At 44.9% G+C, this 18214-nt stretch overlaps 1 protein-coding gene across 1 annotated transcript; it reads right to left on the bottom strand.

The window, feature by feature from the left end:
• Window positions 1-1843: 1843 nt before the first annotated feature.
• Window positions 1844-14121, bottom strand: BNC1 (basonuclin 1). Its single transcript, XM_044438921.1, has 4 exons — window positions 14016-14121; window positions 13166-13401; window positions 5503-7412; window positions 1844-2531 (listed from the first exon to the last, which is right to left on the bottom strand). Exons 2-4 carry the CDS (start codon window positions 13310-13312, stop codon window positions 1844-1846), a joined length of 2745 nt encoding a protein of 914 aa, XP_044294856.1. The 5' UTR covers window positions 13313-13401; window positions 14016-14121.
• Between the last annotated feature and the right edge of the window lie 4093 nt (window positions 14122-18214).

An 18214-nucleotide genomic window follows, 5' to 3' on the forward strand; every position in this document is an offset into this window, starting at 1 on the left:
GTGCATTTGGCATCATGCTTGGGTATCACAAAGGATCAACATTTCACTGGAAAACCAAACCAAACTTTGACCCTAATGGTTTAGCCAATGAAAAAAGAAGTGTTTCTTTTCCTCAGCTACTCAAAATGATTCCAACAAAGACACTGGCACACCACATACACAAACATAGCAATGCTATGATGTGAATACAAATTAAATATTATAAATCTTTTTTTAAATAAGACCAATCTCATTAAGTGCATAGAACATAATGCAGAATACTGGTACGTACAGTGAACATTATTGTTATTTATACCAAGCAATGCTTTAATATAAAAGAGAGTGTCAGCAGAGCCATTTGATGCTAATGTTGCAACAAAGACCAGGATCTTCCCCTCTGGGATAAACAGCAACAACCAAAACAATGCGTATCAGTTTATTAATAATTCCCATCTCCCCTGACCCACCAGCCTTAGTTGCTTCCTGTCAAACAATGAAAAATGCTGAATATTCCTCCTCAGAATTTCATTTTTTTAAATGTAGCAATCCAAAAGTACAGTAAAAATACACACTGCATTTTTAAAAAAAGTTTTGCATGTGGTTCAAAGATCTTTGGAAGCATCTTATGACTCATTAGCCTCTCTAGGTTACATAATAGCACATTTCAGAGGCTCCCAAAATTAACTTGAGTCCTTTAAAAATTATGATCACCACTGCCACAACAAGGAGAACATTCTCTGTTCTTTCAGTCTACTCCTCAGAGCTCATCTTCTCTTTACCTTTTTCAGATATGGGATCATGCAGGGTCTCTGAGGCAGATCCACACACTGCTGAGGGGGCTCCGTAACTGCGTTCACAGATCCATCTTGCTGCAAACCCAGTATTCATCTGGACAAAAAAATTGACCTGTCCTTTTTCTTTCTAAAGAAAGGGGACCCTGTATACCCTACCCCTCAAAAATAATGGATCATCCACAGTGAAATGAAACCCTATGCTATATCTTCAAGCAACATTTCTACTAGCATTGAGAACTCCAAAACTGAATGCTACATTTCTCTGAATCTAAATTTTTGTTTCTGGCATTCAATAATAACTTATGTGGGGAAAACCCCACATTTCTTTAATACTGTAAAATCAATCTGAGGGCAGAGGACCCATGCTGCGGCTGAAAATGGCATCCATGAGTTTGGTTTGTCCTCCTTGTTTGTTTTAATATTTGGCTGACACTTGCAGAGTTGGGGAAATGCAACAGAATATGATAAAGGTATTGCTCAAGTTGCATTATGCATTTTGGAAAGCAAAGGGGCAAACTTATGAGGGGGATGCCATTGATGATGGAGGCTTCATGTTTCTTGTAAAGGTGGTTCCATCTTTACACTGTACTCAAAAGAGGGAAATGACAGTGTCCAACCCTTGCACTCCATAATCAGCCCAACGGTCTTTACTTTATCACCTAGACGTGTACATTTAACATGTAAACAGAACAAAACATTGAAATAGCATTTTCACTGTGTCTAAGATTGCAAACTATCAGGAGCACCTTTAGCTTATAAAGTCATCTTGTTTTTCTTTCAGTGTTACTGTATTATCTTAAAGCAAAGATCAACATCTAAATGTGAAACCCATTTTTTTTTAATTTACTCTTTGCTAAGTGAAAAAAAGCATGTGTAAACAGAAGTAGAATCCGTCCCCATATTTTTATGGGCGCCATACAATGCATAGAGGAACCAGAAAGCAAGTGAGAGATATCTCATTCTAATACTTAAAAAAAAGAAAGGACTTGAAATGATGAATATTGTAACTTGCTCTGGAACAGAAAGATGCAAATTGAGCAGAATGTAAATTGCTCTGGAACAGTGAGATGTTACTGGGAGATGTTTGTTGACCTGATCAAACTCTTGTGTAAATTGGGATTTTGACTGTGCCGGTTTCTGCTCCGAACTGAAGAAAACATGGTGTTGCAGCCTGGGACTTTGCATTTGTGGAGTTGTCGGAGGTGCACAGTTTTGTAATGGGCCCTAAAAGTCCCTTTATTACTGTAGCTTTTTTGGCATAAGTGACAGGTTATTGGGAAACTGGAAGGTATGCTTGAGAAACTTAGATAAGGGTTGTCCATTAGAGAACAATCCTGATAAAGTTCTTCATTGGGTATCAAACATGGGCTTTCACAGCTTTCATCACTGTCCTCCAAAGCCTCTAGACCACCTTCATTGCCTCCATCAGAATCCCAAGAAGAATGGGCACTGCTCTCTGACTTGACACTTGAAGTAGTGCTTAAATCCAGAACAGCTCCATCGTTTGCTGGGTCATAGCTATACCTTTCAGGACAAGGCTCTCTGATCTTGCTCATTGGGAAAACCAGGCTGCCAGTTCGGTTTATGCCTTTAAAGATGACAGATGTCTGTTGCCCAACAGGTCCTTTCAAAGAGTCATCTGGGTGACACTCTTTAGCCATGTCTTTCAGAATGTGCATTGCATTGAAATGGTTCTTCTCAGTTTCCAAGGGATCTTTGGTTAAAAGCTTATGGTGAAGGTTCAGATTGGAGCTATGTCTAGAGAAAGGAGAATGACAATCAGGGATTCTGACGCACTACTTTCGTGTTTATTGGGAACGGAAATGACAACGGCTGTGTACAAGCTCTTAATGCAGCCTTTCCCCACTTGATCCTCTCCACTTATGTTGGGTTACACTTCCCAGCATACCCCAGTGAGTCACACCACTGAATCCTTTTCACTGGAGAGATGCCAAAGACTGAAACTGGACCCCTCTGTACAAAACCGTGTGTTCTCCCAGTGAGCCTCAGCCTCAACACCTGTGAGAAAGCCAGCCTGGAGCAAAGACTTTCTAGGTGCAGCCCTGAGCTTGCTACCTGCTGGAGTAGGATACCAGTACCAACACCACTACTGGCCTGTAGCCAACTGGGCTGGTGGTGGCCAACAGTCACACGCAAGAGCCCAGCATCTCCCTCCAACATAAGATATCTGAACTGGTTGTTTATGTTCCTGGTTTGAGAACTCTGGTGTTATAATATTAGTGGCATATCTGTTTTACCAACAGATAATTTACCCTCTTCTGAATAATTTTCAAAAAGGGTAGTAGAAGAGACATGGGGAATTATAGACCTGTTAGCCTTATGTCCATTCTGGGAAATACGATGGAGAGGCTTATAACAGTGAGAGAGCTAGTCACCCTAGATAAGGAAGGGAGGTTGGTGGCCATGCAACACGGCTTCTGCAAAAACAGGTCCTGCCAGATTAACCTTGTGGAATTCCATGACAAGGTTTTGAGGTGGCTAGACGGAGGGGACGCAGTGGATGCGGTTTACCTGGATTTCAGCAAGGCCTTTGACAAAGTGCCCCATGATATCCTGGTTGGGAAATTAAGGACTGCACTGTCCGGTGGATTAGGGCATGGCTGACTGACAGAAAGCAGAAGGTAACCATTAGCGGGGAATCATCGGGATGGCGGCCAGTGACAAGCAGGGTCCCCCAGGGCTCTGTCCTGGGGCTGATCCTGTTTAATCTTTTCATCAATGACATGGAAGAAGGGGTGAACAGTCTGCTGATCAAATTCGCAGACAACACTAAAACTGGAGCAGTGGCCACAACTGAGGAGCAGGTACTCCAGATCCAAAAGGATCTGGACAGACTATGAAAGTGGACAGGAGACAACAGGATGGCGTTCAATGTGGGTAAGTGCAAGGTCTTGCACTTGGGGCATAGGAATAGGTGTCATAAGTACAGGTTAGGTGACAAGTGGCTGGAGAGAAGCACTTGTGAAAGGGACCTCGGGGTGCTGGTTGACTGCAGGCTAAACATGAGTCAGCAGTGTGATGCAGTGGTCAAGAGGGTGAACACCACCCTTGGTTGCATAGCCAGAAGTGTGGCTTCTAGATCAAGAAAGGTATTACTATCACTCTACACGACTCTGGTGCGCCTGCAACTGGAGTATTGTGCTCAGTTTTGGGCCCCTCATTACAGAAAGGATATAGCCAGGTTGGAGTCAGTGCAGCGAAGGGCCACAAGGTTGGTGGCCGGTTTGCAGGGGATGGGGTATGAGGCGAGACTGAGGGAACTGGGTCTCTTCAGCCTGGAGAAGAGGAGACTCAAAGGGGATATGTTGGCGACATACAGGTATGTGAGGGGATGTCACGTGGAGATAGGTAGAGACCTGTTATCCCCTGCAGAGGAAGGCAGGACGCGCTCCAATGGAGCAAAGCTCAGGGAGCCAAGGTTCCATTTGGATGCCAGGAAGCATTTCCTGACAGTTAGGACCCCAAGGGTGTGGAATGGGCTTCCACGAGAGGTTGTTGAGGCCCCATCAGTGCGGGTGTTCAAGGATAGGCTGGACGTCCACATGGTGGGCATGTTGTGAGTGGAGCCGGCTGGTGCCGGAGGTCAGACTAGATGGCCCGGGATGCCCCTTCTGACTCGCTCTGTTTCTATGTTTCTTATTTACCAGGGCATCCAGATGAAAGATTGGCAATACATTGTCTACCAGATAAATTCCTACATACTAGAGCTAATATTGGCTAATATTTTCTATTTGCAATGTGCATAAGAGTTAACTGGCTGACTATGCACAAGAAATTGTATGTTGTGTGTTTTGTTCTGTTATTTATTTACAGTATTTTTAAACAATTTCACATCCAAACAGATTCTGGAACAGTGAAGTTAAACCAAATAAAGAAATGAAAACAATGAATCAAATGCATTTTAAAACAGAATCACATTGATACCACGGCTTGCCATTAACACTAAGAAAAGGCTTCCAGGAATAAGACTGTCTTTAGCAAGTGCCAAAAACAGCCCAGCAGTGCTGCCTGCATCACTGAAGCTCTTCTCCTGGTGGACTCCAGTCATGTCACAGGTCCTGATTGAACCTCCAGGAGAACGTCCTCCAGTGACACACATGACGAGGCAGGATGGCACAGGATAAAAAGCAAGTTGTTCGCTCTGGCCTCAAGTTGTTTAGAATTTTGCACACTAGTACTAAAACTCTGAACCTCAAAACCTTGTGTTTTAACTTACGACTGCAATAAAGAGCACACCTAGGTGTATGTGAAAGACACACATGTGTGTCTACACCTGCATACACTCCTGCAGATTTTCCTAAAAAATATAAGGAGAGCTATGAAAATACATGGTAAGCACAAGACCATGTACTCTCTGTGTAGGAAAAAATAGACTCCTAGAAAGAACAAGGAATCAGCCAGTGTAGTCTCCCAGCCATGACGGTACTGGTGCTTCATTTAATGCTGCCTTGGCCAGGGTAAAACTATTTTGTTCAATGGATTTTTATTATATCATGTTCTGATAAGGTATGGGGCATGACAGAGGAAGATATGATTGTAGGGGAGGAGAATATACTGTACCATTCTGTAAAACAGATTTTAAACAGATTTGCATTTCAAATTAGTCCTGTTATATGACTTCAGAAAAAGAATTCTCTCTCTCTCTCTCTTTCTCGCATGCGCACACCCACATACACACACAGAGAGGTTCCGTTTGTCATTTTCTTACCTGTCTCGACTTCTACGAGAAGGAAATGCAGCATTGCAACCCTCCACGGTGCAAATATGCATTTCTTTTAGGTGTACATTTTTAAAATGCATTTTTACACTGTAAGGGTTTTTAAAGGTCTTCTTACAGATGCCACAGTGGAAGCGACTGTCTTCCCGTGGAAGCCCCAGTGCATGTTGGCTGGCATGATCCATATCCTTAAAAGCTTCACAACCAGGTATGGCCACGCTGCTAGTGGACAGAGTGCCGACAACCCCCCCGCTCAGCAAGTGGTGGTGCATTTCACTGCAGTAAGGCAGAGGCACGTTGGAATCCAACTGCCCTTTAGCATAGTCACGGGGTCCGATCATCGCTTCGATCATGTCACTGGGCTGGTTTGGATCTTTGCCTGCATTTTCACAAGAAACGGTTTTGAGCAACTGGCTTTGTTCTGGCTTATCCTTTTTCTCGGGCCGATGCAATTCATCCACTTTGGTGCACACATTACTTGGCTCGCTAGATTTAAAATGTTTTGGCCCTCCAACCTCAGAGACGGATCTCCATGATGGACCTGAAGGGGACTGGTTTTCCATCGGGTAGTTTGGGTTTTTTCCTACCCTAGATGCGCACATCTTAAAGTGCCCTTCACTTACCGCCTGGGGAGGCATGTCATCTTCTGAACTGGCCACTTCATGAATTCCACCAGATGTTTCAGCAGCTTCCTTCTCTATCTTGATGGGCATGCTAGACTTACGGGATTTTTTCTTGGGCAGTGCATCGAAAGGTGAATCATTAGATACCAGGGGTTCAGGTACTGACGAGGAAAGTAGAGGTAGAGAAGGAAGCGTACCTGGCGTGTTTGCAAGCTCAGCTGGAGTGACGGGGCTGCGATAGAATGGAAGAACTGGCTGCACTGTTTTCAAGTTTGGAAAGAGGACGCCATGTTGCCCAGGACCGTGAAAACTTGGCTGCACCTTTGCATCGCTGCAAGAGTTCCCATAGCTGGGGAGAGATCTGTTGTCTGGAGATAAAATGGCAAAGTCTGTCCGTTTGCTCTCTTCCAGTCCAGCGATGGTCATCCCATTTCTAAGGTCTTTGTCTCGATTATTTCGGTTCATGGGCATGTGAAGTCGTGGATTGGGATTGGCGCTGTGACGATTTCGGCTGCGTAGGGAGCTAAACACCATGTTGCAGCCTTCAATGGTACATTTGTGCTTGATTTTCAGGTGGACAGCATTGTAGTGGATCTTGAGAGTTCCCTTGTCATAAAATGTCTTTTCACATGCTGTGCAAAAAACCCGTCCTTTCCGTGTCCCAGTCCCATTTTTGTCGATAGATTTAATTTTACTCTCTGGAGATACCTGGCCCATTTCGAGCTTTTCTACCATGTTTGGGGAATTCAAATCACGTGGTGAAGTGTTGTCCTCTGGTTTCAAAGTGGTCCCTGGGTTGGCTGTAGCCTTCTCGTTTTCAGCCTGAAATGCAGAACTGGATGTCAGGAAGCTGTTTTCAGAAAACGGCATGCGGGCATCCAGCTTCAGCTCATCGCCGTGGTCCCGCGGCTGCTCTACTGGCAGCCGCTCTGGGGGTGAGCCTATCAACGGTGGGGGCATGGGGCTGAAAAACTGGAAAGGCAGCATAAACGCCATATTGTTGACCACATTCTCAAAGTGATGGATGTTAACGGGGTTCATTTTGTCTAAGGGAGCAGAAAGGTTTGGATTCCTCTGACTGCAGCTTTCGATAAATGCCCTGATATCCATATTGGTTCCAGTGGCAGGGGTCACAATGGATTGTCCCTCTTTCTCTTGGATTGCCATCAGCTCCACAATGGACTTCGTTTCACCAAAACGCATAAACTGTTGCAAAGTTGCCAGCTCTTCTTCGCTCGACATGATACTCCAGTGGTCCAGAACCTTTCCCGAAGCATCCTGGAAAACAAGGCAAACCCCCACGGTAGCGCAAAGGACAAAAACCGGCACACTTGTGCTGGCATCAGATTTGGACGGATTCTCTCACAGAGCTCTTACAAATGGACATGTTGGACCACAACTCCCACCCGCAGCCAGCGAGGCCAGAGAGTAAGATGGCACCTTTGGAGGGTGCTGGGCTGGGGAAGGCTGTTTTGGTGGCTTATACATTCTGGGCTGTCCCGAGGCATTTTGCTGCCTGAGGGATGGACGAGATGATGCCACCCAACACATGGGCAGAAGCCAACCAGCCTGGCCACTGAATCTTTCTTCGGTGCTGGCTGCATTGGTACACCTGAGGGCACAGGGCAGACTGTGGGGTAGCCGCCACACAGTGCTGCCCATCAGCAACCTGCCCCCATGCTCTTGCCCGTGCCTCGTACAAGGGCCTGCTGCCAGGTGTAGCCCACCCAGTCTCCTGGTCACATGGGAGACAGGACAGTCATGGCTCAGCTTGGCCGCTCAGTGTGGCATTCTGTTTCCTCCACCTGCTGTGGAACACACTTGGAGGCCTGCTTGCCGGAACGGGGGATGCGGGATGGGCAGGTGATTTGAAGAGCTATGCCTGGCTGTTGGCCTTCCTCGTCTCAACCCACTTTGCACCCTTTTCCAGAAGGGTAGCTGTGCTAGTTGATTGCAGCAAAACACAGCAGATGAGCCATCTGCCACCTCATAATATATTTTCCATTTGTGCATTACGGTTTACTTCATCAAGCTTCCTTGCCATATCTAATTTGGAATACTTTCCGGGGGTATTTCTGTGTGAACATGTGAAAGCGGCTTTCTCAGCACACCACCATACCCAAGTTCAGGGGCAGGTGGATGTCACACCCATGGGACCTCTTCTGAATTTTACCAGAACCCCAAGTTCCATAACTAGAGTTCAGTTCCCATGTGCCATCATAAAGCTGTCCCATCAGGCTGCATCAGAGGGAGAGGCCGAGCAGGGCTATTCCATCAGCTTGGCTGAGAGGCTAGCTGGATCTTCTCTCTTCTTCCTCACCTGTTTCCTAGCAGTAGCCATTTTATCAGGCTACCTGAACTGTTTCCATTCCAAGTGGTTATTAGACAAACTGTAGCATTCATTTATACTTTATTTTTACGTTTATATTTTATGTTATATTTGCTCCCCACAAGGAACCCTGAGCAGCTTTTATATCTTCCTCCTCCTCTTCACTTTATCCTCACAAAACAAGCAGTGACTGGCCCATAGTCATTCTGTAAAGTGTCATGGCAGAGTGGGGACTGCAACTTGTCTTTCTGGAGTCTCATTCCATACTCTCACCACTAGGACATACTGAATCTGCTGCTTTCCCCTCCACCTTCCTCATTACTGTTTTCTTTTGTGCCATGACTTTCAGATGGTAAGCCTGAGGCAGGGACAGACCCCTTTCCCCCTCTCTCCCTCTCTGTGTTAAGACCTGCAAGGTGATCTATTCATTATTCTGCAGCCTCCTGGCTTTCTAGACTCCTGATCTGGTGGAGGAGGAGTTACATCGTGGGGTCTTCCCTTGGGCTATGGCTGAAGTGTGGGAAGCTAGGAAGGCTGGCTGTACAGTGAAGGAGGACCCTCTCACACATGCCGGGCAACCTCAAATATGACAACAACTCCCAAACTCCACCCATGATAATCCCCCCAAACCTTCCTCTTCCCTGAACAAGCCATTTCTTGGTTTCTTTGAAGGCCATTTCTGGTCCAGCACATTGATTTTCTATCAAACTGAACACGAGCAGTCAACAATGTTGAACACATTTTTGGCACGGGTTTCATTTCAGGAAGCCCAGAGGGAGGAGAGGGAGAAAATATGAGCAACCAATTCAAGACCGAATGCCATCTTTCAGCGGGGGCTGATTCAGCTCTGCAGGCTCCAGTTGACAATGGCTATGTTAGCTTTCTGAGATCAAGGATTTTTCCCCAGCCCAAACTACCCAATTGGTACCACTGAGAGGAGAGACTTATTGGTGGCCTTCTGGTACATTACCCTTGGCTTTCAATCATTCCATAACATTAGGGGTTTTTTTTTGTAAGGCACATGATTTCAAAGAATTCTGCCATTGCCCCACACAAATTAAGAGCGGCATTTCATGTAAGTATAGCATGAAGAGATGGAGCAATGAGGAGGTTTAGTTCCACATCTAAGTCAAGTATTCTTTTACTGCAAGTTTAATAATCTTCCAAGCTACTCAGATCAGAGAACAAATGAACCCGAATCGATCTTTCACCAGTGTTCACACAGCACAGCTGTAATTACACTAGAGTGTTGGAGTTCTTTCAAATTCCAGCCATACCAAACTTTTCCCAATAACTGCAATAAATATTTTATCACAGAACATATATTTGATGGCCTACTGGGAGTTTGCTCTGGCCATGCAAGACATTCCTAAGATGATGGTGAACGTATTATCATCAATTTTTCATGCAAAAGAGGTTCAAGGTAATTGAGCCCATATCTATTTTTTTAACCTAACATTAAAAAGCAAGATTATTAAGTGCCATTAAATGTTTATTTCTGTCATGATGTAAATCATAACATTATTTTAAAAGAACAGAGGCTGAGGAGGAAGGAGGGCTGCCTGCATATACCCAGGCTAACTTCTGCCTGGGTCAAGCCCAAAATGGAATCACTCAGACAGACAAACACATCTTGCAAATATCAGTATGGCCTTATCCTTTTGGTAGCAAAGCTCTGCCAAGGTGGGCTGAGTTGCTGGGATGGCAGTGGAATGTTCACAAACACTCCAGTTGTCAGAATGTTTGCATCACAGCTCCCATGGAAGAGGAGAAAGTTGCCAGTTCGGCTGGGATGAGCTAGTCAGTTACTTGGCTGCAGGTTTCTTCTTCAAAATACCTCGCAATCAAACCATCTCCTCACATTATTTCCCACTTTTGGGGTACGGTCACACTTCTAGCAGGAGGGCATAATGCCATTGGCCATGCCCACATGGTTCAATGATGCAAAAGTTGCCAGATCTACATGCTGTTTCCAAAGGAACTGGCAATTCATAGTGGTTGAGCTTAATTAACCAACCCTTCCCCAAACAAGGCCATTTGGACGTGGCCCAACTGCTGCCCCCTCTTTTTCTCCTTTCCCCTGGGCTTCCTGATTAAGTTACAGGGCACCATATTCTCTGTAGCGAAGCCAGTGCATGAGCGGAGGCTGAGGGCTAGTGTGAGGCATCGTGCCCGCTTTGACCACATGGTGTCTCTCTGGTCCATCTCCTGCCTGGAACCAAGCAAAACAAAACAACCCAGCAGTGCTGATCGCCACCCCAGCGGCTCAGGCAATCAGGCTCAGAAAAACAGGGCAGAGTGTCTGGTCTACGTCAGCAGCCTGGGTGCAGGCTAGGGGGGCTCAAACGCTTTGCTCTCTGCTGTGGTCTCAGTTTGAATGGTGCCACTTCTCACTGGCTACGCTTTTTAAAGTTTTCACGTGAGCTCCAGCTACATGGCAAATTGGGCCCATGGCGTAGAGAGGAGAGGAACAGGCACACTGGCGAATGGTGGCTCCCATATTCAGCTTCCACATTACCTGTAGGAAAAGGCTCTGAGCTGAGGAAAACACTCGGGGTGGGGGGAGGAGCAGTGGCCATGACAGCCATGGCAACATCCTCAGGGATGGGCCGCAAAAGCCCCAGTAGGCTGGAGAGCTGCAAGCCCACCATGTTCTCCATTACTTGAGCCCCTCCAAGTTGTAACAGGGTTGGCCCTACCACTGGAGGGGTGGAGGTGTGATGGTGCAATTGTTGCAGGACAGAGGGGTGTGTGCCAGGTGGCCTGCTCAGTGCCCCCTAATTTAGCCAACTGTCCTTTCAGTGTAGGGGCGGATGCTGCCCCATGGCCAGTGATGAAGTAAGAGCCGGCTCTTAGTCCAGCTGGCTTCTGCACATGAAGCGGGGTCCCATTTTACTTTCACCTCAAGTTGTGGAACACCTGGGGCTGGTCCTCAGCTGTACCTTTGCCTTTGGGCTGCTTGCTGGCTGTTGGATGACTTTTATGCTGCTCTTTTAGAGTGCAGCATTCTGATGTTCCATTGATTAAAAAATGATAATTCAGTAGAGGTTCAGTTGTGAGCTCAGGTTGTACTGAACTCTCACTGCAATAAGTGAATGCCTTTCCCAGGCCTGGAAGTGGGGTTTGGCTTAGAAGGGCAAATGTCGAGAGCCCAGAAGCTCAAAGGGCCCATCTGTGCCCTGAGCCTTCTGCAGTGAGTGCTGCCACCCTCCTTGCCCATCTGGCGGGTTCCTCTTGCAAGAAGCCCAGGTGGCTTAGGTACTCGCACTCCTCTCCATTGTATCCTCATAAGAAGCCAGTGAGGTAGGTTAGGCTGAGAGTCAGTGACTGGCCCAAAGTCACCCAGTGACTTTCAAGTGGGGGAGAGAGCCTGCATCTCCAGGGTCCCATTCCAGCTCTCTAACCACGGCACTACACTGGGTCCCAATGTTTTTAGTTGTTCTCTCTTCTGCAATGTTTGCAATTTTTGCAAGCTATCTCATTAAGGGTGGGGTCTAGAAATACTTTAAACAGAATGAAATATTACATTTTAAAATGAAATTCTGAAGCAGGAACTGCCAGCAGAATAAAGAGTCTCCCACTGTGAAGGAAGAAGAAGAAACAGGGCAAGTTCAAGGCAAAGGATAATATGGCATCGCATACAAACAGGCTGACTGGGCTGGCAGCTGAATCTCCCACTGGCAATGGCAATGGGGCAGCACCGTCCGTAAAACCTGCAGGTGGCAGGCACAGGGCAGGCTGCGTGGCCCACAGGTCCCTCCTCTAACACCTGGCTGCCACCTCCCAGCATTTGCTGCCTCATGTGGCCTTCCTACTCTGCATCATGTTAGGGCTACCACTAGCTAGGAAACTAGCCTCCAAGAAAGCAATCCAGAATGGAAAAGCTGCCTTGATTCTCCTGTGAGACTCAGGGGGTTAATCTGGAGAGTCTTCCTAGGCAAGACTGAAAATATTCTACTCCTTGCCTTGTCCTTAACTTTGAGGATTTGGGGTGACTCAGAGCAGAGCCTGAGCAGAGAGGAAGCAACAAATGGGCAATCCTTCAGGAATTCTTCTGATGAATACATGGCATTTTTCCTACTCTTCCTTCAAGGAACTCAGTGTTGCGCGGCTGCTTTCTTCCCCATTGTGTCCTCAGAGAACCCTGTAGTGTTACTTAGACTGAGATAATGTGATTAGCACTGGGGTCAGTGGCTGGTTTGAGCCTGGGACCTTCTATAGTTCATGGGCTTCCTCAGCAAACAATGCAATATAGTGAAATTAAATACTAACGCCATATGGTCAAATTCAGCAAAGATTACAATATTGTACCATATTATTCCACCATCTGCTTTTCAAAGCTATAAGGCAACCAGTAGCAAAGTACTGTACCTTCCAACAGGAGTTCTTCTCGTTTGCATTTTAACTAGTTGGTCAAGCATGCCTTCCTCTGAGACACTCTTCTATCCACCACTCACTCCATGCTCTGTTCTTTTCCCACCGACATTCAACCTTTAATGGCCGCTGAGGGTGCTCAGTCCTCACTGGGCCAGGCGTCCTCCTTTGGCTTGCTTTTTTAATGTTTTGCTTTCCCTCTGCAAACCTCTGGGTTCCCCCAAGCATGCTGATGTCTCCGTTCTCATTGGCATTTGCGCTCTCCATTTCTTCTGGCACTCACCTGTTGGCTATTAGAGGGATGTTGGATCAGGAAGAACAGTCCTACCTGCAAGACGTATCCACGTATGTAGTCTTGAAGTGTCCAGTCCAGAGCGTGGAGGATGTGGATGACTTCTTCTTGCTTCAGGACACTGAAAAGCCGATCCAAGAGAATTTTCAGGCGGACAGGAATTGCTTGAGTTCCATACAGCATGAGGCTGCTGATATCAAAGACGACGTTAGACTGGACTATCTCCACTTGGCTCGTTGGGTACAAGTTTGGAGCCCTTAGCTTACTTAAAGCTGAAAAAAAGAAAACAAAACGTGAGTTACAACATATATATAACTCGGTATGAAACAATTGGAAAAAACAAACAGAACAGGACAGGACAGGACAGGACAGGAAAGGTCATTGAAATTTCAGGGAATATCGCTACTCATTCCATATACGAAGCAATGTTCGGAGAGGCTGCAGCTTTAAGAGCTGTTCTAACAACAGTGGTTTTCTTTCCCTTCAGATCTGTCAAACTGGGACTATCACAGGGTGTACTTCCATTAGCTTATATAGACTCCAAACCACCAATCAGCAAATATATACATAGTAAAACTACCATAAAAACATAGCAAAACAAGTACGACGCTGACATTCATTTGCAGCTGCCTAGAGTGTCTCTATAGGGAATGCCTGTTTATTAGTTGTATCATCATCATCATCACCACATTTGCATTGATATCCCAACTTTTCTCCTTTTACAATGAACCCAAGGTAGTTTACGAAGTTCTCCTCTTCCCCATTTTACCCTTCAACAACCCTGTGAGGTAGGTTGAGCTGAGAGGTAGAGTGGCCCCCAATCACCCTGTGAGCTTTGGGGATGAGTGGAGACTAAAACCCAGATTCAAGACATTTGGTTTCTTACCGTGGGCGACCCATCCATGCCGACACAGGTCACATTGTCGCTGGTTTATTTTTCCAGGTTTAAAACGCTGACAGCTACAGTTTACCAGAGTGCACCTGATAGCCTGAAAGATCAAGGAACAGTTTAAAACATTCAGAAGTTAGTAAATTCCTTGTCCTGCAGGAGAAAAGAATGTGTGCAGGAGAAACAGATCATTTGTGCATTAAAATGATTAAAATGAAGAATTAGGAATACTCATACACACATATATACAGATCAATCTAGTTTTAATGTAAGTCTAGACTAGGGATGTATGAAAAATATAAAATCTGTTCTATCATGGTTTGTATGGGGCTTTTCATTTCATTGTCTGCTCATGGATGGAACTGTTTTTTGCACAAATATATTTGTATACATTTGCACAAATTTGCACTCCGAAAACATCAGTCCCCCTGCCATGCATATTTTCATGCTTTAGCCAATGCAGGAAATGCACATTTTTGGTTAGTGTTTTGTATTTGGGAAGTTTTTTTCTAATTTTACTTGTGTAAAATTACAGAGCTTTTTTTAATGGTCTGTTAGTCTGCAGAATCCATACAGCTTAAGGAATCTGGTTGACTGCAGACATGTGTGTGTATAACTTATTTTGTTTACAGCATTCTTATACCCCTTTTCCTACCTAAACAATTTCTGGAGTGCTGAACAATCCAAAGTTAAAACAGATAAAAGAATAAAAACAACGCATTAAAATCATGTACATTGTTGATTGATGAAACATTCGTCTTACATTCCATATCATATGTAACTCTTTCAGTCTCAAATAAATTTCCTAACTTCCTCTCTCCCTTTCATTTTCAAATTCTCCATAAATATTCTTCCCATTTTTAAGTATTGTTTTTAAAGGAGTGTATGCCAACTTGTGCAAATTAGATTTTGCTCAAAGCCTTCCATTGTGCACAAACTACTCCAGGGCCATGTGGTTGTTGGGTGCGCACCAGAGCAAATTTCATTAGTAATCATAAAAAATGCAGAAATAAAAAGCATTATATACATAATATAGTATTTTGTGTATTCGTTTTTAAATTTAATCCCCAAAAATGAAAATTCTCTAAAATATCCAGAAACCAAGCAGTGAAATGCTAATAGAAGAATAAAATATTGAAATTAAATGCAATTAAATACAACCAAGATTTTTAGAGAGCAATATTTAATTCAAATTCATGTTTGAGGACCCCAGATTTCCCGAGTGACATATAAGATGCAAGACTTTACCAATTCTTTACGTTTTTTGTTTTTGATATTCGAAGGGCAACTAAATAAGATGCTTGAAGCAGTGATTTATCATTTTTGTCTTTTTTCATCTGAATTTTCTGACTTTTCATTTGGTTATGTAAAAAAACCTCACGTGGCTTGTCAATAAGATTGCTGCACTTTGAATGCAAATGATGAGCAAGTTTTGAAGGTTTCATTGCATCATTTGACAAAATTTCAGAACGTGCCACACACCAGGGATGTGGCGATTGTTCACTACCAGGGGCTACAGTGAAACCAAGTTTCAATTGTCCTGATCATAATGCCTAACAAAGTTTCCTTTCCTTTCCTTTTTTTTTTTTTTTTTGGTTTCTGTTGCACCTACTGGAGTATCAACACATTTTGTTTTCACTGTTAAAACTGTTTCACTGTTTAAACTTGAAACACTCATACTCAGCTTACTCTCCGTGTCATCAATACTTTTCTTTTGACTATTGTTTTTGCTTTTGAAGAAGGTTAAAATGTTTTGTTGCTTTTTCCTTCCCATTTTATAAGGTTTAAAATTACAGCACAATGAAATGAGAAATAACTTGCCTTAAAAATACCAAAAGGAAGTATTTGCAAACAATATGCATGCGTTGTCGACAGGTGGACATGACGGATACCTACCAAGTATAATTTATAAGTACCAAGTGAGTAATTTGCATCTGTTTGATGACACGCATCATACGTAAGCCAGCAGGGAGTTAACATGTACTCACCACACTGCTACCTAAACTGTCCCAGACAGTGTTGCGCTGAATGATATCATACTATCTTAACTTGCACTTTAAAGCCTGAAATCACACAATTGTATAGATCACATTATTTATTTATTTAAAAATTTTCTGTGCTGTCCCATTACTAAAAGTCTCTGGATAGCTTACAAAGGACATCATCATAGAGCATATTACCCCTGGTATTTAACTATTTAATACGATTCTGATATTTTGGACTTTAAAGTTTTAAAGTTTCGGAATGTTTCTGGCTCTTTCTCAGATTGGCAGGATCTATGATATACACTGAAGCCTAGTGGTTAGAGCCAGTGTAGCATAACGGCTCACCCACAGGGCTGGGACTCAGGAGCTCGTGGTTCTAGCCTCCCTGCTCAGCCATGAAGCTCACCGGGTAACTTTGTCCCAGCCAGGAACTCTTAGCCTAACCTACCTCACAGGGTTGTGAGGATGTGAATGGGAAAAGGAGACGGATTCTGTAAAGTGCCTTGTGTTCCTTGCAGGAAAAAGATGAGGTCTAAATAAACAAACAAATAAGCTACATGAGAAAAACCAGAAGATTTGCTGAAGTAGGGTGGATGATCAGCTTCACTGATACTAATACCTGGTCTGCCATTCATGCATCCGGCCACTCCGGAGCTGGGGTGGGCAACGGGGTGTCCACAGGCCCCAGTATGCTCTCGGCTTCCTTTGTGGCACATTCCACACTGTGATGGCTCCCAATTTTTCTTTTTCTGTTTAGGTTAATGCATTTTCTTACTGGCAACTTCAAAGCAAAGTGAGAGCCTTCAGTCACTCTAATTTCCTTCCCCATTCTGCCCCCTGGGCTATTCAGTGGGGATGAGAGACATATTTAGGAAAGGAAGACGGGAGGTAGCCGTGACAGCCATTTTGTGGTCGTGCCCAAGACAGTTTCTCAAAGGGCCAAATGTCTACCAGCCCGGATCTCAAGGGAGAGAAGGGGAGAGTGTTGCATCAAAGGGAATATGGATTAATAAAATCAAACAGGTCCCATGTAGCAGGTTGAAATAAAAGGCCAGTCTAAAAGTGTACAGACTAGGACCACAGTGAAAAATATAATAAAGATACATCCTTGAGGAAAAAATTGTAAGCTTGTGCTGGTAGGAAACACACCCCAGTGCATACCATAAATCAAGCAATGAAAATTACCTTGCTTTAATGTAGACAGTCGGTTAGCAAAGCTGTCTGCACATTTTAAGAGAGCTGCAAAAAGCCATAAATTTCCTTTTATAAAGTTGTTTCAAACAGTGGAGTATGTGAGTGGTGTAGTGGTTAAGAGCATGGGACTGGGACTCAGGTGACCTGCGTTCCAGTCCCTCCTCAGCCATGGAACCAACTGGGTGATTTTGGGCCAGTCACAGACTCTCAGCCCAACCTACCTCACAGGGTTTTTGTTGTGGAGATAAGACTGAGAGGAGGAGGAGGAGAATGATGTAAGAGGCTTGGAGTTCTTTTTTTAAAAGGAAAGAAGTGGGATATATATCAAATAAATGAATAATAAAATGAGAAGAGGCTACTGAATTGCTCCAGGGCCTTGCCAAATATAACTGGGGCTCAATTGTATTACCTTGCTGGGCATCTAAAGATGCTGCATATTCCACAGACTGAATTGTGCCCAGTCCCATCAGATCAGAGTTGGAGCAGCGCTCTGTATACAGGAAAGTCCACAAAGAGGCCCTCAAGGCAACCCAGCAAGGACTGAAAGGAGGAGTAGGAGGAGTTGTAATGGCAACACACACGCCAGTGTCTGGGTGAGTCGCCATTTGCCCTCTTCTGGACAAGCAGGGCACCAGCGGGCGTGAATGCAGCAGTCCCTCCTGCCCATGGTCCCCAGCACCTGGTCGACACAGGCACGGTGCCTCTGAGGCTTGGGGTGGCAAGCAGGCCTCAGGGCTCCTCGGCAGTGACGGCCATCTCTGGCATCCTTTCTGAAAGCCACTACAGCTTGCGGGAGCAGGTCCCATAGTGCGACGATGCACCGTGTGAAGAAGTCCTTGTTATCATCACCAGGGGCCATACTCCACTGAGACCCGGCCTTTTTTCCTCCGCGAGGAACCCAAACTGGCTTACACTTGCCTCCTCCCAAGTTCATCCTCACAACAAGACCCCTGTGAGGTAGGTCAGGCTGAGAGTCTGTGACTGGCCCGCAGTCACCCAGCAGGCTCCGTGGCTGAG

Source organism: Varanus komodoensis, unplaced genomic scaffold, assembly GCF_004798865.1.
Source record: "Varanus komodoensis strain SLA01 unplaced genomic scaffold, ASM479886v1 scaffold33, whole genome shotgun sequence".
Classification (NCBI taxonomy): domain Eukaryota; kingdom Metazoa; phylum Chordata; class Lepidosauria; order Squamata; family Varanidae; genus Varanus; species Varanus komodoensis.